Below are 24,556 nucleotides of genomic sequence, written 5' to 3'. Positions count from 1 at the left end.
ACCACTGGAGGGAGCCCAAGAGCAGAATTCACAACACACGACCATGCATGGTTGGAGGATCAGTGGCAAAAAAACCACCAGACCTATCTGGTCTGTTATTTCATTAAGTTATTTGGAATGTGTACTTTATGTACTTATACACTCATGAAAAATTTGCAGAAAGTGCAAAGCCTGTAAAAAATTATAAGGAGGGTCATCCATAGACCACTGAAAAGCAACTGGTGGGCCTCATTGAAATATTTTTAAAGAGTATTTGCTGTACACCTACACTCATAAAATCTTTGCACAAAAGTGCAAATAAAGGAAAATATTATAAAGAGGGACAGGTATTCATAAACCCCTGAAAAGCAGCAACTGTCATGCCTCATTCAAATATTTTAAAAGTGTAATTGCTCTACTCCTACACTCATAAATGCTTTGCACAATGACCAAAGCCAGGACAAATATTAAAAGATGGGTAAAACAGTAATCATCTTCAGGTGTCCACTTCTTCTCCTTCCTCTTGAGACTGGGGGGACTGCCTCCACCTGCTTCCTGGTGACTGATTCGCAGGTGCCTGGGCTGTAAGTGAACTTAATTAATGTAGTTGCGCGGAGCCCTGGACATATAGAAAGGGGCAGCAGCCCCGTGTCGCCTGCAATATCAACTGCTCACATATAAGAGGTGGGGAACCCCAAGAACAGAGCAATCTCTTGGGGTGGTAGTAGCCCTGTCTCAAGCCACTTCAAGGAGAATTCTCAAGCCCTGTTCATTGCTCAAGAAGGGTTCATCATTTTTCCTTCCTTCTGTAATCACTGCATACAAGTGATGTTGCCCCTCCATTTTGAGGAACGTGACCCAGGTTCTAGCCATCAGCTCTTGCAGCCGTTGAGGCAAGTGTTCTGTCTCTACTGCCCAATGGTTGAACGAGATGTGATGACTTGTCACAAACTCTGCAATGGACCCCCGTCTTCACTGACACTTGTAAGTAGAGATGAGTGAACCTTTCAAGGTTCGATTTGGTTCGATTTGCTGAACGATTAGATGTCTGCCGAACAATGGGAGGCTAAACTAAACGTATACACAACACCTTACGGGGTGACAAAAAGATTCCTAAACAGCTAAAATTAGGAGCAGACACAATGAAAAGTGGAATCAATTGACTCACAGTAAAAATTTGCAAATGGCACACCAGCAGTCAGCCATGGGCCATGCACGAGGTATCAGGGCCTGGCCTAGCATTTGCAGCTTGGAATTGAAGTTTCAATGAGGACCTGCTGGTTAAAGGAGCAGTGTAAGCCTTCTTAATTTTGTTTTTCTTTTTTTATTCCAGCCACACTCAGATGGCACAAACATCAATTTCATACTGTGGTACTGGTAGAAAAATGTAAGGAAAGTAACACATGTTGTTGACTGATCAATTGACCCACAGTGGAACCTTTTATGATGGCATAGAAGCAGTCAGCCATTTGATATGCATGAGATATCAGGGTCTGGGACAGCATTTACAGCTTTGAATTGAAGTTTCAATTAAAATGTGGTGGTTAAGGGAGTGGTCTAAGCCTTCTTAGCTGGGAGACCTGATACCTCAGATGGCACAAACATCAATTTCATACTGTAGTACTGGTAGAAAAATGTAGGGAAAGTAACACATGTTGTTGACTGATCAATTGACCCACAGTGGAACCTTTTATGATGGCTTAGAAGCAGTCAGCCATTGGATATGCATGAGATATCAGGGTCTGGGACAGCATTTACAGCTTTGAATTGAAGTTTCAATTAAAATGTGGTGGTTAAGGGAGTGGTCAAAGCCTTCTTAGCTGGGAGACCTGATACCTCAGATGGCACAAACATCAATTTCATACTGTAGTACTGGTAGAAAAATGTAAGGATAGTAACACATGTAGGTGACTGATCAATTGACCAACAGTAGAACATTTTGTAATGGCCCTTCTGCAGTCCACAATAAGCCATACATGTTGTATCACTATCTGGGCCAGCATTTAGTGCGAGGAACTGAAGTTTCAATTAAGAAATGGTAGCTAAGGGAGCGGTGTAAACCTTCTTTGCTGGGAGTTCTGATACCTGATGCAACAGCTCAATTTTTTATTTTCCCAGCCAGACTCAGGTGGCACAAATATCAGGTTGGCAGAGCATTAATGTTAGAAAAATGTAAGGCTAGTAACACTGGTATTGACTAAAAGTAAGTGCAGGCCTGCCGATCTGTGAGTTATACTGCAACATGCACCACACATGAAGGAGGCGCAACTTGGAGTACAAATATTTCCCCAAATTAGGGGCAGACAACAGGAAATGTGGCATCAATTTACCTACAGTAGAAATTTGATAATCACAAAGCAGAAGTCAGCTATGTGCCATGAATGAGGTATCAGGGTCTGGGCAAGCATTTAGAGCTTTGAATTGAAGTTTCAATTAAGACATGGTGGGAGCAGTGTCAGCCTTCTTATCTGGGAGCCATGATACCTCATGTAACACCTTTTCTTTCTTTTTTTGTCAAGCCACATTGAGATAACACAAACATCAGTTTCATACAGTATTAGGCCGGCGTCACACTTGGCGTAAGACAATACGCCACGTATTATACGTCCGTACTACGGCCGTAATACGGAGAAATGTTCCCAAAATATTAATCCGTAGTCAGGGTGTGTCAGCGTATTTTGCGTATGGCATCCTCCGTATGTAATCAGTATGGCATCCGTACTGCGAGATTTTCGCGCAGGCTTGCAAAACTGACATCTAATGGATTATGTGCTCAAATGTTCTGGAAAACATATATACAGTATATACATATATATATGTCATTGAGACACATATATATATATTCTGTATTTAGATTTCATTCAGCGCGATCTATGTGAAAAGCCGGTAATTCAATTGCCGGCTTTTCATTTCTCCTGCACAAACCCGACAGGATATGAGACATGGTTTTCATACAGTAAACCATCTCATATCCCCTTTTTTTTTGCATATTCCACACTACTAATGTTAGTAGTGTGTATGTGCAAAATTTCAGCGCTGTAGCTGCTAAAATAAAGGGTTAAATGACGGAAAAAATTGGCGTGGGCTCCCGCGCAAGTTTCTCCGCCAGAATGGTAAAGCCAGTGACTGAGGGCAGATATTAATAGCCAGGAGAGGGTCCATGGTTATTGGCCCCCCCGTGGCTAAAAACATCTGCCCCCAGCCACCCCAGAAAAGGCACATCTGGAAGATGCGCCTATTCTGGCACTTGGCCACTCTCTTCCCACTCCCTGTAGCAGTGGGATATGGGGTAATGAAGGGTTAATGCCACCTTGCTATTGTAAGGTGACATTAAGCCAGATTAATAATGGAGAGGCGTCAATTATGACACCTATCCATTATTAATCCAATTGTCTGAAAGGGTTAAAAAACACACACACACATGATTTAAAAGTATTTTAATGAAATAAACACAGCGGTTGTTGTAATAATTTATTGCTCTCTCAATCCATTTCCAGGCCCTCGCTTGGCAAAATAATAAACGCACAAGATACATACCTTCTGATGTCCGATCACGTCCAACGAGGTAATCCATCTGAAGGGGTTAACTAATATTACAGGCACGAGCTGCGATAAACCACTCGCTCGTGCCTGTAATCCCCGGGTGCTGAAAGGAAAGCTGGATCTGTACTTACATTGAGTCGCGGTGAGGCGCCCTCTGGTGGATGTTCTCATGAACTGCAGCCTGGGAACTTTTTCCCACGCTCCAGGTCATATGAGGACATCCACCAGGGGGCGCATCACCGCGACTGAAGGAAATGTAGGTCAATGACCTACATTTCATTCATTCTCCGGGGAATTACAAGCACGAGCACCGCTGCATTTGCAGGGCTCCTGCTTGTAAATTATTTTAATCCCTTCAGATGGATTACTTCGTGGGACGTGACGGTTCAGCTGAGGGTATGTATCTTGTGCGTTTATTGTTTTGCCAAGCCAGGGCCTGGAAATGGAATCAGAGAACAATAAATTATTAAAACAACCGCTGTGTTTATTTCATTACAATACTTTGTAATCATGTGTGTGTGTGTTTTTTAACCCTTTCAGACAATTGGATTAATAATGGATAGGTGTCATAATTGACGCCTCTCCATTATTAATCTGGCTTAATGTCACCTTACAATAGCAAGGTGGCATTAACCCTTCATTACCCCATATCCCACCGCTACAGGGAGTGGGAAGAGAGTGGCCAAGTGCCAGAATAGGCGCATCTTCCAGATGTGCCTTTTCTGGGGTGGCTGGGGGCAGATGTTTTTAGCCACGGGGGGCCAATAACCATGGACCCTCTCCTGGCTATTAATATCTGCCCTCAGTCACTGGCTTTACCATTCTGGCGGAGAAAATTGCGCGGGAGCCCACGCCAATTTTTTCCGCCATTTAACCATTTATTTTAGCAGCTACAGCGCTGAAATTTTGCACATACACACTACTAACATTAGTAGTGTGGAATATGCAAAAAAAAAGGGGATATGAGATGGTTTACTGTATGTAAACCATGTCTCATATCCTGTCGGGTTTGTGCAGGAGAAATGAAAAGCCGGCAATTGAATTACCGACTTTTCACTAACACCGCTGCGTATTTCTCGCAAGTCACACTGCTGGTCCGTGTGGAATCCGTATTTTTCTCACCCCCATAGACTTTCATTGGCGATTTTTTTGCGCAATGCACTGACAAACGCAGCATGCTGCGATTTTGTACGGCCGTAGAAAGCCGTATATTACGGATCCGTAATATACGGCTGATAGGAGCAGCCCCATTGAGAACAATTGTGCCGTTTATTTTGCGAGTTTTACGGACGTAATTTCTGCGCTCTTACGTCCGTAAAACTCGCCAGTGTGACGCCGGCCTCAGTGGTACAAAAATTTAAGGAAAGTAACACAGGTAGTTGACTGAAAGTGAGTGCAGGTTTGCCTTTCTGGGAACCCTACATGCACAGGCAACCTACCAGATGGAGACCCAACTTGTAGTCTCCACATTTCAAAGTATTATTATCACACACCACTAAAGTGGCATCAATTTCCACAGAGTAAAAACAGTATAATAGGACTCTGAAACACCTTTCTCTACAGGCAACCCAGCAAATGGAGACCCAACTTGGGGTCTCCACATTTCAAAAAAATAATTGTCAAACACCAGTAAAGTGGCATCAATTTACACAGAGGAGAAACAGTGTAATAAGCGTCTGACACACCTTCCACCACAGGCAACCCAACAGATGGAGACCCAACTTGTAGTCCTCACATTTCAAAAAATTATCACCCACTAATAATAATAATAATAATAATAATGATTAAGTACATATAAGGATTAAATACATTTAATGATTAAGTACATATACTCACATCATCCGTCACCAAGGAGCTTTTAAACATCATCCGTCTGGAAAATCAGAGAAGCAACACCAAGACAGAGAACCCCTGGAAAATTCACAACACTGCATGGGTGTCCCCACTTATGCAGGTATCACAACACTGTACACATGTAAGTACAGGTACACCAGTTTATGCTTCTGTCTTAGTCATGTTTCTCTGGCCTTATATAGTGATTTGCACTATGTGGAACTCTGGTTTCATCCTGCCCTTCAAGTGGTCAGCTTTCAAGGTGGGGTGAAACTGAGATACCATGGAATTATCAGACAATGGGCCATAAACCCATAGATACATAAAAGCCCACACGGGTTAGATAAATCTACCACAGACAGAGGTTAAATAAACCTTGTTTTACAATAATAAACAGAAACTTAAAACTGTTTGTGAACTGGAAGGTCTTCAGACAATAAACAGCTCTCAAGATTGGGTCACAATGAGCATTGTCTGTCTGTAAATGTATGACAAGAAATGCTGCTCTGCAATAGTCTGTATGGGTTCAGTATATTTCAAAATGGACTCAAAATAGCAATTTTAATATTCACATTACAATCCACCCTTGGCTATTTTGAGCCAAACATTATTTATACAAGGTACCATATCCTAAGGGGATGGTTTTAGTGGATGATTGGCATAAGGATAATAATGGAAGTGTGCACTGTATACAACAGCACAAAGCAATGCATGCACAAATTATAGCAAGATTACTATTATATGTGAAGTTTTAAGTCACATCTTCTTCTATGTCTTCATCTTGAGTTAATACCCCTATCAGCTTTGTCCATAACTGTAAAGGGGTCCGTACTGCCACCAGACACGTTTCTAATATATTGGTAGCAGTAGTAGTCTTTGTCATATAAAAATGGCTAGTGTTCATCAGCTGAGCCAAGTAAATCCATAGATTCTGTTTGGTCTTCATTAAGCTCCACTTTCAATGGTTGGTCTCTTGGTGTTCGGTCTGAAGATCTCTTGGGTAGTGACGGAACTTGAAAGGACCATGCACACGGTGGCTGCAATGATGCACCATTTCCAGGTTTTGATCTAAAGGGAAAATATGTATTATTCTCTGAGAAAACACCTGTCTGTTGAGACGTGTTCCCACTTCTCTTGCCCGGGTTTCATAACTATCAGCACATTATTTGCTCTATGAGCAATTACTTCTGCATGTTCTGGCGGACCTTTTCCCTACAGATTTTTTACACCATCATTGGTAGGATGTGAGAATCCAAATACTTTAGCAAATCTAACCTGATGGGCACCCCTCTGGTCTGTGCCCATTGGTAAGTAGCTTTTACTCAAGTCAATCCGAGCAGTCCCTCAGTGGTGTCAGTCTTTGAACTGGATTCAGAGACTGATATTTTGGAATGTTCATCTGCTACTGAGTTGAAAAGTCTTTCCAGTGTACCTGAAGCACAATAATCATGAACATTAAACACAGTCACTTTAATTCTTTGTACAATTACCCAGATATCTTGCCACAACTTTCCCCACAATACAGGATTGATCAATTCAGTAGTAGTAGGCACAAGCACACGGCTCTCTAATAAATTCTGTAATTATAACCTTGCGCCCACTGAACTGTTTTGGATTTATATAAATCAAACTGGCCCCCACCCTTGTATCTACCAAAGCTTTAACATGTTGCCTGTTTTTATTTTTCCCGTTAATCACTAAATCTACATGAGGGTATCTATCCATTTGTAGGGCGTGTGGCCAGCTAGTTAATCACTCTAATTTCCCCTCCCCATTGATCCTCCATTTCAGATGAAGGCATTTTGGTAGGAGATAATGACAGCCCCCTCAGTTGGGCTTTGAATTCCTGTATCAAGGATTTCACTTCAGCATAAAGATCCTCAATCCCCGGTGCTGTGGGCTTTGACGGAGACGAAAAGGGAGCGGGCCCTCTCTCTCTCCCCATGTCCTCTCTGGCCCCTGCTGTGGAGATTTAGAATCTTTTACTGTAACCTTTTTATTATGTGACACAGTTGACTTTTTATTAATTCCTCTCTTTTGATACAATTTCCACATCGCGTCAGTACCAATCCCACCTATTTTATCCCTGTGGACACCATCCTTTATTAAAACCCTAAACATATATTTTCGGATAATACGTGTCCTAGGATTGTAATTACTTTTGACATCATTCTGCTCTTCAAAGGGAAAATTACCCTTTTGTTTGGGACCCCAATCTCCCAGATCACTTAACGGTCGAATTGCCTCCAATGTACTGGCGATTGTTTTCCCTGTCTGATTTACCATTAGCGTCATCATGACATGTTTATAAGCTGGAGGGGCATTTCTAATGATACGATTTCTAACAGATCCCCTTACAACAACTTGCATCTAATCATCATAGGTGTTTGCTGAAATAGTATTTTTCATGACCTCCTCCTTCAACCTCTGAGCACAATCTTTCAAAGTATACCATGGTTTTTCATTGGGCGTCCAGTCCACCTCAGATGGGTATTTATGCTGCAATGCCATAGCCACAACATCAAGCATACTACACACCACATGTGGTCGCTGGATTATCAAAGTACGGAATGCCTCCTTCACTACAGGCTCATGACTGAGTTGGACAAATTTGGGGCCATCCACAGCGTCCACCTGTACTTCATGAGCCCCCATCTCCCATAACCTGACTGCCCAAGCTACCAGGGATTCATTTGACTTTTGAGAAAAGCGATCATGAAGGTCATTAAGACCCCTCTGACTGTAATCCTCTACCGCATTCTCATTCCGTCTGCCTGTCTCTGTCTCTACAATCTGTCTGCGATATATAGGATGAGCTTTCACTGGGTTAAGAGGAGGATCAATTTCCCTATTCCCATGGAAATGTTCATCCTCAGACTCGGGATCGGTGATGTTTTCGGAGTCAGTTGAATTCCACACATCACCATCCCACTGATCAGGGTTCCACTCTATCCCTGCTTTGGCTATGGCCAAAGCTACTTTGTTTTTATTCACCTTCCCTCGCCTCTTTCTGTATTTATACTCTGCTACATGTATGGCAGCCTTTTCTGCAACATTTTGATATCCATCACATCTGTCCATTAATAACTTATTCTGACATTGTGCTCTAACCAATGCATTCTGGGCCTCACACAACTGTTTTTCCAATTTCTGGACTTTTGTTAACATACCTCTTCTTTCCTCATGCTGTTTTCTATATGCAGACAACAATATCCATCCGCGCCTACAAACAGCGCCCAACTCTTTACCTTTCTCCACTTTCACTTTCTGTAAGCATACAACAACATCAGCAGGTTCAGCATCCTTCAAACATTTGTCCCATGCTTCACCCAAACCAGCACTGTGCGACCACTTGGTTGCCAAAATATGATAAGGAGCCTCTTCCCAACCTGGAATCTCAATAGACTCATTCACAGACACCTTTTTCTTAAAGAGAGGCATGTTTTACACAATATCACACTATCACACAGAGTCCTGTTAATATTATAAACTTCTGAGCCTTCTGCGTATCCTGTCGACTACGCCAAATTATGTATTGCCAAGTTTTTAACACTAAGGTTCGGATACGGCTTTAAAGAAGGCTACTACTTGCAATATAATGCAATTTTATTTCAAACTACAAAATTAAAGGAATAATATGATTGAACAGTATGACTGCATACACATTTGTATATTTTAAGATACAAAGTGCATATAAGGATTACATTCATATAAATGATTAAGTACATATACTCACATCATCCGTCACCAAGGAGCTTTTAAACATCATCCATCTGGAAAATCAGAGAAGCAACACCAAGACAGAGAACCCCTGGAAAATTCACTACACTGCTCGGGCGTCCCCAATTATGCAGGTATCACTACACTGTACACATGTAAGTACAGGAACACCAGTTTATGCTTCTGTCTTAAGGTACCTTCACACGAAACGACTTTGAAACGATACCGCTAGCGATCCGTGACGTTGCAGCGTCCTGGCTAGCGATATCATTTAGTTTGACACACAGCAGCGATCAGGATCCTGCTGTGATGTCGCTGGTCGCTGAATAAAGTTCAGAACTTTATTTGGTCGTCCGATCGCTGTGTATCGTTGTGTTTGAAAGCAAAAGCAACAATACCAGCGATATTTTACACTGGTAACCAGGGTAAATGCAGCGCCCCAGAGTCCTGGTCGTTGCAGTACTGTGGCTTCGCCGCTATGGGGAGCTATGGTACGTCCGATGGCACTGAAGGAGTTCATCTGACCAGGTATCACAGACACCAATACATTTCACAGCCGGGCCACCAGGGGGAGCTAAGGGTTCTATTTACTAGGCCACTCCTCACATACTGGTAAAACTGGGGGTCAGGCAGGAAGTTAGTGAGAAAGCTGACTGGGTTGGAACCAGACAACACCTTGTGGCAGAGGGTGTTGGAGGAGAAGATTCGGTAGGGTCTCTGTCAGGTTTGGGACCCTGATGGAGGCTTGGCTACAAGACAGAATGTAAAGGGACCGTGCCTGCTCAGCATAGCGGCGGTGCCCGAGAAGGGATTCAGAAGCGAAATAGATTGTGCTGAGTGAGAAACGATATCAAAGCAACAAGGAGAATACCAGTAGGAGTCATGCTGTAAGACCGAGGCAACATCCTACTGAGGCGTGTAGCCAGTGGCCGGAACGCCGAGGAAGTATTTATACATCCAGCTTCAAACAGCGGCAGGACAGTCAGTCTCAGGCGGGCTGTCTCACTTAAATCACCTATGCAGTCTTGGGGGGCAACTTATGGAGAGGGGCGACTCTAGGGTCCCGGAAGAGCTCCGAGCCTACCCGTCATACGGGTGCCGTCCTAACCAGAACATCAGGGAGGGACGGAGGATTAGCAGAACATCATCTAATCGAGTTGTGAGGGAACACGAGAAACAGACACAACAGTTGTGGGGTACTTTCCGTAAGCACAGCAGGGAAGGACTACAACACCTAGCGCTAAGAAGGAAGGCACAGATTTCCACCTGCAAAGAGAGCTCTGGAGGTGCCATTGGACCGGTCGGACTTGCGCAGCCTGGTTATCCAGATTCCAGACTGAGGACCCAGAGATCTTCAGTAAAGAGGTAAAGAGACTGCAACCTGGTGTCCTCGTTATTTACCGCGACCTGCACCCCACAACTACACCATTCATCACCACTCATTTGAACCGGACGTCCCCCACTGTCTGACAGGGCTACGGGCCGGGTCTAGCCACCGTTACAACCCTAGAACAGAGACTCTGAGGCCTGGTACCGGGTACCCCTCGGCCCTGCGACGGTGCGGGGGCGCTCCATAAACATCGGGTTACTAAGCGCAGGGCCGCGCTTAGTAACCCGATGTTTACCCTGGTTACCAGCGTAAAAGTAAAAAAAACAAACAGTACATACTCACCAGCGCGTCCCCCAGCGTCTGCTTCCTGACACTCTGAGCGCCGGCCCTAAAGTGAAAGTGAAAGCACAGCGGTGACGTCACCGCTGTGCTGTTAGGGCCGGAGCTCAGTCAGTGTCAGGAAGCAGACGCTGGGGGACGCGCAGGTGAGTATGTACTGTTTGTTTTTTTTAACTTTTACGCTGGTAACCAGGGTAAACATCGGGTTACTAAGCGCGGCCCTGCGCTTAGCAACCCGATGTTTACCCTCGTTACCCGGGGACCTCGGCATCGTTGGTCACTGGAGAGCGGTCTGTGTGACAGCTCTCCAGCGATCAAACAGCGACGCTGCAGCGATCGGCATCGTTGTCGCTATCGCTGCAGCGTCGCTTCGTGTGAAGGTACCTTAAGTCATGTTTCTCTGGTCTTATATAGTGATTTGCACTATGTTTCATTTGGTTTCACCCTGCTCTTCAAGTGGCGAACTTTCAAGATAAGATGAAACAAAGATATCAGTCATACATCAGACAATGGGCCATAAACCATAGATACATAAAAAGCCCACAAGGGTTAGATAAAACCACCACAGACAGAGGTTAAATAAACCTTAAGGTACCGTCACACTAAGCGACGCTGCAGCGATAGCGACAGCGATGCCGATCGCTGCAGCGTCGCTGTGTGGTCGCTGGAGAGCTGTCACACAGACCGCTCTCCAGCGACCAACGATGCCGAGGTCCCCGGGTAACCAGGGTAAACATCGGGTTGCTAAGCGCAGGGCCGCGCTTAGTAACCCGATGTTTACCCTGGTTACCAGCGTAAAATGTAAGTACATACTTACATGCGTCCCCCGGCGTCCGCTTCCTGTAATGACTGAGCGCCGGCAGTAGCAGGGCACAGCGGTGACGTCACCGCTGTGCTGTGCTTTCACTTTCAATTTGCGGCGCTCAGTCAGTGTGGGAAGCAGACGCCGGGGGAAGCATGTGAGTATGTACTGTTTGTTTTTTTTTACATTTTACGCTGGTAACCAGGGTAAACATCGGGTTACTAAGCGCGGCCCTGCGCTTAGTAACCCGATGTTTACCCTGGTTACCAGTGTAAAATATCGCTGGTATGGTTGCTTTTGCTGTCAAACACGGCGATACACGGCGACCTAGCGACCAAATAATGTGCAGACCTTCTAGCAGCGACCAGCAATTTCACAGCGGGATTCTGATCGCTGCTGCGTGTCAAATACAGCGATATCGCTCCCTAGGACGCTGCAACGTCACAGATCGCTGGCGACGTTGCTTAGTGTGACGGTACCTTTAATGTTTTACAATAATAAACAGAAACTTAAAACTGTTTGTGAACTGAAAGGTCTTCAGACAATAAACAGCTCTCAAGATTATGTCACAATGAGCATTGTCTGTCTGTTAATGTATGACAAGAAATGCTGCTCTGTAATGGTCTAAATGCATTCTATATATTTCAATATGGGCTCAAAATAGCCATTTTTATATTCACCCTACAGCAAGCCACCAGGAGGAGACCCAACTTGGAGTCTCCACACTTCAAAAACTAATTGTCACACACCACTAAAGTGACATCAATTTCCATAGAGTAGAAACAGTATAATAAGCCTCTGATACACCTTCTACTACAGGCAACCCATCAGGTGGAGACCCAAATTGGAGTCTCCATATTTAAAAAAAAAAGTGTTTGTAACATCAGCAGCAGTAGCAACAGCAGGCACAAAAGACACCACAAAGATGGCACAGACTGCAATAACGCGAGATCAATACATGACACTAAAAACTACACCATTGTCTAGTCTGCTCAATCTGTGACTGGGGTGCAAAAGTCATTGGAGATCCATGACTTGTTCATTTTGATGAAAGTTAGGCGGTCTACACTTTCTGGGGGCAGCCGGATGCACGGACAGCCGGATGCACTTATCCATCAGGACACCACCAGCAGCTCTGAAGACAAGTTCTGAAAAAACGCTGCCTGCCGGGTATGACAATACCTCCATATTATTTCTCTTGGTGTGGTAAGTTTTAGTGCCTAGCTGAAAAGATTTTAGTTGCAACATGTAGAGCTCTGTAAACAGTAGCGTGTTGGTGTGCACTCAGCATTTGTTACGGGTGCCAGGTGGACTGGGATTGATCCCAACAGTCAGTGGAAAGTAAAATCAACCACACCCTCTGATTTTCAAATGCTTCACAAGAATATATCTTATTGGTGTACAGAGTCAATATACTATTATATGGAAACAAAGGAAACTATTTGGGGAGAAATGTTGACCTGTCCCGGGTCTTTTTCACTCAGTCGCTGTCCCCAGCATGGAAAGAGGGTGGAGAAGGCACAACGTGCCCTGTGAGAATATGAGCTCTATACAGCCCCTAGTTCATTGTTCTTATCATGTCATGTATTTCATTTGGCAGGAGGCCTGGACAAGTCTTTCCCAGTGAATTCACTTCTGTTTTATTAATATTAATACTAATGACTGGACTTTAAGCTGTCATACTGCGAAGAAAACATCTCCTCGTGCAAAGGTTAATTGTGCATTAGTTACCGTGTAAACCAGATATGGAAAACTTCCTTTTTTGTTGGAACTTCGTTATTGGCAATAGAAAGCATTTGCCATCCAATTATTTGCTGCTGCTGGCATCGCTGAGGTGTGCTATATAATCACTATTAACAGTAGAAACATATTCGTTCTTCGTTCTTTATAGATATTAGAGGATTGATGATGGCCAGGTGTCACACAGACTGTATTCAGAAGCCGCTCTCTCGTGCCTTCAGTTGGCTTGGTAAGCTGGTGGGAAGGTACCCCTGGTGGTTCCTACTAATTCCTTTTGCTTTATCTGCTGGCTTGGGAGCAGGCTTTTACTTTTTACCCCAAAGACAAGCGAATGACATAGAAGAACAGTTCACCCCAATCGGTGGCCCGGCTAAGAGTGAGAGAGAATTTGTAAGGACACATTTTCCCACCAATGACTCCGGGCAGTTTTCTCCGCAGCGACTATATACAGAAGGTTTGTTTGTTTCGTTCATAGCCGTAAGTACATCTGATAATGTCATAAACGTTCAGACCTTTGAAGAGCTTATGAAGCTGGATGCGATGGTGCACAACTTCGCAGTGCTGGATCCCGCTGCTAACGAAAACCTCACATTTCAGCAACTATGTGCAGAGATCCAGGGAAAAACATGTATGACGATTAATCCTCTCCTCTCTGCAGTACAAGGTAATGTGAGTCTGATAGAGACAATACCAATAAGTTACCCCATGTTTCAAGGTAAAATATTCCTGGGAACATTCCTGGGCGGAGTGACGCTAAATTCAGATGATGTTGTGCAAAAAGCCAAAGCAATCAAATTGGTATATTATCTGAGAGAAGACAGCGAGAGCGACAGAGAAAGAAGCCTGCAGTGGATCAATGAATTTATCAAATTCTTCACAAAGAATAGTCTTCAACTCACTGAAATAAAGGTAAGGAATTTATCATGATTTCTGAAATGTTCCTAAGTATAAAATCCCTTTAATATTCATTAATAAGCATAGTTTTTTCTTCAATTGTAATTTCATGATACAGAAATATAAGTAATTACTATATAACTGTAATATAACCTTAACCATGGGTATTTAGTAGTGAACACTATGACGCATATGTAGCTTTAATATCAATTTTAGAACAGCTGCTTGCACCCTAAATGGTGGCAAAAAGACCCAATTTGTTTGATGGACCCATAGGCATATTATGTGACACTATATATTATTACATATTTTCCTCTTGAAGCAATGTTTATAGAGGAAATATCACAAAAATCACAATTTCTTTATAACTTAGTAAACCGTAACCCTCCGAAAAATAATTTTCCTAACATAGCAATTAAAAAAAAATTGGGAAAAAAAATTGGATATAGGCTGCACGTATTATGTCTGAATTTGGGGTCTGAATTTCTGGAGAAAGAGAAAAGTGGCATCTTCTCATACCAAAAAAAAAAACATTAGATCTCAGTCACTAGCCATATATTCACACACCGACAGCTGATAATAAATAATTACTCAAAACTATACTCTTTTATCTAAAAACATGAAATATCACGGCCATATATTATAGACTGGAAGGGGAGAATAGGGTTACGGGGAGTTAAGTAATTTACAGGTTATGGTAATCATTTACAAATATTATGATTTTCAGTTTATAATGATTTAGATGTAAAAATATATAACATTTTACGTTTGTTTCAAAAGCGTTCATTGTGAAATCAGAAACAAAGATCCAATATAAACCCATAGATCTCCATAGATGCCATGATATCGATTCATAAATCATAAATCCAATACAAGCAGCATGAGCTCTTAATGTTTTAACACATATGGTAAAATATGCTATTAGAATCTATAACGTGTTTTTTAATCATTAATCATTTCATTTGTGCTGTATTGTTATCATCCACATTTTTTTGTTATTAACTTTTAATGGTAAAAGTTTTTTTTAGCTGTGGTATGACATAAAGCTGCACCATAAATTGTGGTGAAAACAAAAAGTTTTATTACATTTTTGTCATACTTTTAGATGGAAAACCAAAAAATATTCTGCATTAATTTTTCCCTTTAAGACAAAATTAGTAACAAAAAAGTGACAAATGAGACACAATGTGATTTAGGGAAAAAAAATATAAATTTGTAAGATTTCTAAATGAAAATGTGTAATTTACCGTACTAGAGATTAGCAGAGCAGGCAAAATTCAAATTCGCCTATTTTCTCACTATTTCCTGGAAAATTAAATTTGAAAAATTATTCTCTGTTAATTTAATGTGAGCACAGTATTTTCTTCCCTTTTAATGGCCTTTTATGAGTAAATACATTTTGCCGAATGTGGATTTTTTGCAAAATTCAAGTAGAATTAAATTGCATTCAAATTTACTAATTAATATCTATAAGTTAAATTTTTACAGATCTCATTCACATGTTTAGTCACTTGTCTATTTTTTCTGCTCCCTCAGGTTTTCCCATTGCAAAAAAAGGCAGCACAAAAAAATTGTATCAAATTACATAGAACATGTGAACTTATAATTATTGAAGATCCGTCCTGCGACTGACTATTTCCAAACTCTCGCCTCATTTGATCTGCAATTTATTCAGTTTATTATACTTTTTCCTTGATTATGTAATTTTCTGTAAAAAGAATAATGGAACCAAAACTCCCTATAGATTGAAGCCAATGTGAATAAAGCCTTGCTCCTTCACAACACTAGTTGGTGGTTTTTATTTTTGGTCTTTTTGCTCATTAAAATATAAATTGTTATAACTTCTACTATTTATATTCCAGGTATCTTTTTTCACGGCAATATCACGTCAGCAAGAATTTGACGGCACAACAAAAACTGTGATCCCATTGTTTTCTATTACGTATTTTGTCACCATATTTTTTGCAGTTGTGTCCTGTATTAGGTAAGATAATGTAGTGGAATGTGTTTATGTTTTAACTCACATCTCATAAAATAGCATTACTGAAGCATCTTATAGAAGAAATTGTGATGCTCTTGTTACTCTTCCTTGAAAATGTACGCATAAATCGAAAACTGGGTCCAACCATTTCTCGACAATGCTCACACAATTTCTCCTGTCAGTTGTCAGTGACAGACAGCTATTGCTCCGGAGCACCATCATTCGCAGCAGGTTATTACTCTCTGACTATAGAGAACGCAGTCATGGTCATCTGAGTATAGCATGCTTGTGTTTTCAATTGAGGAATAAAAAAAAAATTCTGCCAAACACCTCGGATGTAGCTTATCTTCCTAAAAAACTAATGATAGGGCATGTTGACATTTTTAACACGTCCGACAATACATTCCTCAAATATATGCCACTACGGAAGAGACAAGACACCTCCATAATTTATTTATTTTACCTTGAGAAAAGCACAAGCCTAGCACCGAAATGCGTTGGAAAAATTTAGAAACATTTTAAAACTCAAAAAGTGTCCCATTCAACATGATATCATCCTCTTCTACTAAGACACCCCCATAGACATTATTTTCACTATAGAAGTAACTATTTTTTTTGTTTTTACTACCCTCTAGATTTGATTGTGTGAGGAACAAGTTCTGGGTGGCTGGATTTGGAGTAATTTCTTCTGGATTGGCCGTTCTATCTAGTTTTGGCCTTTTGTTACTATGTGGGGTGCCCTTCGTTGCTACTGTTGCGAATGCTCCATTCCTTATTCTTGGTAAGTTTCTAGATATCTACACAGAGTACTGTTGAAAGGGGTTTCTGGTTTTGAATAATCCCACTCCCTTTGAGCTTGAGTTTGTTTTTTTCTAAAAAAAATACAAAAAGAAACCTGCACTTTAATGATCCTTCCCTGTCTAGTTTTAAGGCTCCATCGCTGCTCCCTGTGTCTGTTATTGCCTATTGTGCTGACACATCACATCAATAGCATGGCAGCCAATAACTGAGCTCAGCAGCTCTGCCCCAATGACAGACATAAGGACCAGCGGTGGAAACTCAGTGCTGGATGCAGGGAGGGTGAATAAAGAAAAGTTTGTTGTTTTCAAGCAAACTGCAGAAAGAGAATAGTAGTTTTATTAAATACGAAAAAAGTTATTTCAGCTCACCCATTAGAAGTTAGATCGCTGTGGTGGTATCATCCGAGCACGGGAAAGACATCTCTGCCAAAACGTAGAAGATATGAGTAGAAAATATGTAGGAATCCAGTTCCAGGATGTCACTTAGTCTTCACTGAAGACTAAGGCTAGGTTCACATTGCGCTAGGTGAGTCCGTCTAACGGACACGTTTTTAAGTACTCAAAACGCAATATAACGCACATACTAACGCGCCCATAGACTTGCATTGTCTGACGCATCGTGACGCATGCCAAAATTGGCATGCGTTAGTCACATAACGTTTTTTTCTGACGGACCTTGGAACGCGGCTTGCAGCATTTTCGGGTGCGGCCAAGCTAACGCAATACTAACGGAAGCGTTAATTCTGCCATTGATGGCTATGGCAAACGCAGCCAGACTCAAATCTTGAAAAATTTCCAAATAGAACCATACGTTTTAATAGCGTTTGAGGGAGGTCCATGTGGTCATGTGACAGGAAACAGGATTTCGACCATTTTAATGTCCCAAGCACACATCCTGAGGCCTGCTGCATGTGAGAAAGTGTCTTGCAAGAGATCACAGGAAATGTAAGTACATTTGTATATATCTATATCTATATATATATCTATATATATATAGATATATATATCTCTCTGTATACATCATGGGAGTCTGTATTGTCCAACGTATGTGTGTGTACTACAAATGTATTGCTTTGTTGCAGATGTCGGATAGTGAGGGAAGCAGCAGCAGCAGCAGCGTGTCTGCGGTTTTTTCTTCTCAGTCGGTAGGCTTGCACTTTAAAAAAACACTAAAATTTGTGTGAAAATCCAGTGTTTTGAGCGCGTCTAATCATGTTTTTATTGCAAATAGGAGTCTTCGGAGCCCGAGGCTGCTAGGCCTCCCCCAAAAAAACAGGCAAAACCCACAAAGGTACATGGAAGACATTTTTAGTTTAGCAAGCATAAATTTATTGATCCAAGAAATGTAATTTTTTTTCTTCATGTACATACACAATAGGTTGTGGCTCACGGAGGACACAAGAGGAAGAAGGTTCCTCGCCGTCTGTCGTCGCCACAAGTGCCAGTGGTAAATATAAAACAAGAAAATATCCAACCAATATTTATCTACAATATATCTATTCACTTTCTATCTGTATATCTATAAACTATCTATCCACTATCTATCTTGCTCTCTCGCTTTTTCTATCTATCTATCTATCTATCTATCTATCTATCTATCTATCTATCTATCTATCTATCTATCTATATGAAAAAAAGAAAGACAGCACAAAAAAATAGAAAAAAGAGGGCTTTAATGCCTGTACGGCGTGGCGACGTTTCGGATATCTTTATCCTTTTTCAAGCAGTGTTTGTACAGACAAGGTGGGTATATATAGAAAACATTCATTGTATACAATTAAACATATTAAGTTATTTTGGACATCAGATCAGCAATAGTCATCTGACCAAAAAGGTGCAACAGTGCCACTGTGATAAATCTATACCATATACATTATATATAATAAAGTGCCATATAGTGCACAGTGGTGAACTTTAAAAATATATTAATAAGCAATTTAATATCCTCAGGTGTCCCATGTTTGTGAAAATAGAAAAAACGCGCACTTACAGAGATAATACAACAGGTGTTGGAGACTCCGGCGTCCTCCTGTTGTAACTGCACATGTCTATGGCAGCTGCAGTCCGGACCTAGAGCATTATGGTCCGCACCTGTGCACTAGTACTTTGAAGTCATAAGCGCCATCTTGGAAAAGGTATATGGCCATACAGACTTCAGACAGGCAGAGAAAAAAAAAAAAATGTTGACAGCTTGTATCTGCGCAGCATTATAATATAGGCAATAGCAATATGTAGGAGAGAGTGCATACACTATGTTCCAAATTATTATGCAAATTACATTTTTCTCCGATTTTCCTAAAAGGTCGGGGCAAATGACAGTCAGTCTAATAAAAGTCATTACCCGTTAGAATATACATCGAATTTTATTGGAGAAACCTCCCAATGATAACAGTATAATCTCCAAAATGAATAAAAACTAAAAATGCACTGTTCCAAATTATTATGCACAGTATAATTTCTAAACATTTGATATGTTTTAAAGAACTGAAAATGCTCATTTGTGGAATTTGTGGCATTAGGAGGTCACATTCACAGAACTAAAAAGCTATTTAACTCCAAAATATCCTAACAGGCCAAGTTACATGTTAACATAGGACCCCTTCTTTGATATCACCTTCACAATTCTTGCATCCATTGAACTTGTAAGTTTTTGGAGAGTTTCTGCTTGTATTTCTTTGCGTGAAGTCAGAATTGCCTCCCAGAGCTGCTGTTTTGGTGTGAACTGCCTCCCACCCTCATAGATCTTTTGCTTGATGATACTCCAAAGGTTCTCTATAGGGTTGAGGTCAGGGGAAGATGGTGGCCACACCATGAGTTTATCTCCTTTTATGTCCATAGCATCCAATGACTCAGAGGTTTTCTTTGCAGCATCAGATGCTGCGTTGTCATGCATGAAGATGATTTTGCTCCTGAAGGCACGTTTCTCCTTTTTATACCATGGAAGAAAGTTGTCAGTCAGAAACTCTATATACTTTGCAGAGGTCATTTTCATACCTTCAGGAACCTTAAAGGGCCCTACCAGCTGTATCCTCATGATTCCAGCCCAAAACATGACTCCTCCACCTCCTTGCTGACGTCGCAGCCTTGTTGGGACATGGTGGCCATCCACCAACCATCCACTACTCCATCCATCTGGACCATCCACAGTTGCTCGACACTCATCAGTAAGCAAGACTGTTTGAAAATTAGTCTTCATGTATGTCTGGGCCCACTGCAACTGTTTCTGCTTGTGAACACTGTTTAGGGGTGGCCGAATAGTAGGTTTATGCACCACAGCAAGCCTTTGAAGGATCCTACACCTAGATGTTCCAGGGACTCCAGAGGCACCAGCAGCTTCAAATATCTGTTTGCTGGTTTGCAATGGCTTTTTAACAGCTGCTCTCTTAATCCGATGAACTTGCCTGGCAGAAACCTTCCTCATTCTGCATTTATCAGCACGAACACGTCTGTGCTCAGATTCAGCCACAAATCTCTTCACAGTATGATGATCACGCTTACGTTTTTGGGAAATATTGATTGTTTTCATCCCTTGACCAAGGCATTGCACTATTTAACGCTTTTCAGCAGCAGAGAGATCCTTTTTATTTCCCATATTGCTTGAAACCTGTGACATGCTTAATAATGTGGAACATCATTTTTAAGTATTTTTCCTTTAATTAGAATCACCTGGAAAACTAATTATTACATGTGTTTCAGATTGATTTCAGTGATCCATTGAGCCCTGAGACACAATACCATCCATGAGTTTACTTGAAAAACAAAACAATTAAATCTTTACAACACTTAAATCCAATTTGCATAATAATTTGGAACACAGTGTAGTATAACAAACTAAAAGAATGGTTGAGTTTTTTTTGTCACTTATTAAAGGACAAATATCGCTATAAAGCCATGAATGGAGGGTAACACTCATTTATTTCATAGTATTTATACTGGGCATAATTGGTTCAGGCATAAGCTCTATGTATGGTGTGTTAGAGTCCCAAAAACTCCCCATAGGTAAATGAGGGGTCAGAAACCAAAACAGGGAAAGAGGGACACATAGGAGGCGGAAATCCCCCCATATGTCAATCACATCCTGCATACACACCAAATAACCAATTGTATACAGCCACGGTTTTTTAAATATAATAGACAACGAACGATGAGTGTAATCTCAAATATTATTTAATGCATCTCTTCACACAGTGTATCAAGTACTATTAATCAACATCATAAATTGCAAAAAAATATTAATTTCACAAACTGGGACATCTGAAAAGAGAAGAAAAAAAGAAAAAGAAGTTAAAATCCATGTAAAATTTTACAGGAAGATTGTCATAGCAATGAGGATATAGCTGAATTTATCACTATTCTTTTATAAAATCTGATTAATCTTGAAGTCTACATTAAGACCATTTAATTTCATGATCCACTCCAATTCTCTTTTTTTGAGTAATCGAACACGATCACCCCCTCTCCTCTGTACAGGAATTATATCTATGATGTGAAAACGCAGTTGTTTTTCTGTATGCGATTTTTCAACAAAATGTTTGGATACTGGTAGATCCATACATTTTTTCCTTATGGTATGTCGGTGTTGATTGATCCGTGTTTTAAAATCACATGTTGTCTCACCGACATACCATAAGGAACAAGGACATTGCAACAGGTAAACTACAAATTCTGAATCACATGTCAAAAAATGTTGTATCTCATATTTTTTCTGAGTCACAGGATGAACAAAACTGGATCCTTTTAACATTAATGTACAATTAACACATGAAAGACATGGGAAACAACCTCTTCTATTTTGTCCAGTAAGTGTGGTTTGATTGGATTTTTTTACAAGAGCCAATGTCTGATTTTATTAAATTAGAGGCAATCGTACGGTTTCGCCTGTACGAGAACAAGGGTGGTTTTGAAAATTCTGGTACATGTGGTAAACATTTATGTAACATACTCCAGTGTTTCAGTATGATATTTGAAATCCCACTACTTTCCTCACAAAAGGCTGTCACCAATGGTATACGGTCAGAAACCTTCTTTTTAAATTTTTTCTGAAAAAGGTCTTCCCTTTTAATAGAGTCAGCTTTATTTTTTTGTGCTTCCAATAAATTTTTTGGGTACCCCCTATCTACAAATTTTCTAAGAGTCCCCTCCATAGATTTTTCCAACGAGTCTTTTTCACTCTCAATTCTCTTGGTTCTAATTAGTTGGCTAAAAGGGATGGATTCTTTAGTTTTTCTTGGGTGTTGGCTACTGAAGAGCAATAGGTCATTTTTATCAGTCACCTTTGTATATAACTGGGTGATAAGTCGATTGTTTTTAATTTTGACATTGACATCCAAAAGTTGGATTTCATTGTTCGAATGCACCAGGGTAAATTTAATAGTGTCGTCTATTGTGTTTAAATAGTCATGGAATTCCACCAATGAATCCTCTGAACCAGTCCAGATTAGGAAGATGTCATCTATGTATCTCCACCACGCCGCTACATAGCAGTAGTGGTGGGACACATAGATGACATCCTCCTCCAAAACACTCATAACAATATTTGCGTACGCGGGTGCCATGTTGGCACCCATGGCCACTCCTCTCAACTGTAAATAAAAAGTGTCACCAAACAAAAAATAATTTCTGGTTAATACCAGTTCTAACAGTTGTACTATAAAGTTTCTCGCTTCCTCAGAGTATTCTGTGGCCCGCAATTTTTTATTGACAGCATTCAATCCTTTGTTATGTTGAATAGATGTGTATAGTGATGTTACATCAAATGATGCTAAAATAACATCTCCAACTATTTCTATTCCACCTATTTTTTCAAGAAAATCGGTGGTGTCTTTAACGAAGGACTCCGCATGACTGGCAATGGGGTTCAGGATCCTATCAAGAAAAACTCCAATATGTGATAAAATGGAGTCACATCCAGAGACAATGAGCCGACCCGGAGGATGCACGAGAGACTTATGTATCTTTGGCAAAGTATATATAACTGGGGTGATTGGACACCCAACGGTCAAATATTCATGTAAATCCAGGTCAATAATACATAGTTCAAGGGCATTATCTAGAATAATCTTAATGTCCCTTGCAATATCAAATTTTGGATCATGAGAAAGTCTCTCGTACACCTCCGGGTCAGCCAACTGCCCCCGGATTTCCTGAAGATAGGCCCCCTTATTCATTATAACTACTGCACCACCTTTATCGGCACTCTTGATGATTATATTTTCATCATGTGCCAGTTCATGTAGAGCCTCCATTTCATTTTTAGACATGTTGGGGTGCATAAAGTTTTTTGTACATTTACCTTTAAACATTTTTATATCATCATTAACAGCAGATATGAATGCGTCTATCACAGGGGGGTTTTCAATACTATGAAAAAAATGAGTGTTACCCTCCATTCATGGCTTTATAGCGATATTTGTCCTTTAATAAGTGACAAAAAAACTCAACCATTCTTTTAGTTTGTTATACTATGCACTCTCTCCTACATATTGCTATTGCCTATATTATAATGCTGCGCAGATACAAGCTGTCAAAAATTATTATTTTTTTCTCTGCCTGTCTGAAGTCTGTATGGCCATATACCTTTTCCAAGATGGCACTTGTGACTTCAAGGTACTAGTGCACAGGTGCGGACCATAATGCTCTAGGTCCGGACTGCAGCTGCCATAGACATGTGCAGTTACAACAGGAGGACGCCGGAGTCTCCAGCACCTGTTGTATTATCTCTGTAAGTGCGCGTTTTTTCTATTTTCACAAACATGGGACACCTGAGGATATTAAATTGCTTATTAATATATTTTAAAATTCACCACTGTGCACTATATGGCACTTTATTATATAATGTATATGGTACAGATTTATCACAGTGGCACTGTTGCACCTTTTTGGTCAGATGACTATTGCTGATCTGATGTCCAAAATAACTTAATATGTTTAATTGTATACAATGAATGTTTTCTATATATACCCACCTTGTCTGTACAAACACTGCTTGAAAAAGGATAAAGATATCTGAAACATCGCCACGCCGTTCAGGCATGAAAGCCCTCTTTTTTCTATTTTTTTTGCTGTCTTTCTTTTTTTCATCTATTACCAAAGACCATTTCAACAGTGGTTGGGAAGACGCTGCACTACTGCTGTTCCGATTTTGAACCATATCTATCTATCTATGTATCTACAGTGGGGCAAAAAAGTATTTAGTCAGTCAGCAATAGTGCAAGTTCCACCACTTAAAAAGATGAGAGGCGTCTGTAATTTACATCATAGGTAGACCTCAACTATGGGAGCCAAACTGAGTAAAAAAAATCCAGAAAATCACATTGTCTGTTTTTTTAACATTTAATTTGCATATTATGGTGGAAAATAAGTATTTGGTCAGAAACAAACAATCAAGATTTCTGGCTCTCACAGACCTGTAACTTCTTCTTTAAGAGTCTCCTCTTTCCTCCACTCATTACCTGTAGTAATGGCACCTGTTTAAACTTGTTATCAGTATAAAAAGACACCTGTGCACACCCTCAAACAGTCTGACTCCAAACTCCACTATGGTGAAGACCAAAGAGCTGTCAAAGGACACCAGAAACAAAATTGTAGCCCTGCAC

At 40.8% G+C, this 24,556-nt stretch overlaps 1 protein-coding gene across 1 annotated transcript in view; it reads left to right on the top strand.

Moving 5' to 3' along the window:
• Positions 1–13,421: 13,421 nt before the first annotated feature.
• The window catches only part of PTCHD3 (patched domain containing 3), a 29,064-nt gene continuing 17,929 nt past the window's right edge, over positions 13,422–24,556 (top strand). Inside the window, exons 1-3 of the mRNA XM_077271826.1 lie at positions 13,422–14,195; positions 16,043–16,164; positions 16,797–16,942. Coding sequence (XP_077127941.1) covers positions 13,452–14,195; positions 16,043–16,164; positions 16,797–16,942 — 1,012 coding nt within the window. The 5' untranslated portion in view covers positions 13,422–13,451. The remainder of the gene's footprint in view (positions 14,196–16,042; positions 16,165–16,796; positions 16,943–24,556) is intronic.

The sequence above is a fragment of the Ranitomeya variabilis genome, chromosome 6 (assembly GCF_051348905.1).
Source record: "Ranitomeya variabilis isolate aRanVar5 chromosome 6, aRanVar5.hap1, whole genome shotgun sequence".
NCBI lineage: Eukaryota > Metazoa > Chordata > Amphibia > Anura > Dendrobatidae > Ranitomeya > Ranitomeya variabilis.
This window is presented reverse-complemented; position numbering and strand designations above follow the sequence as displayed.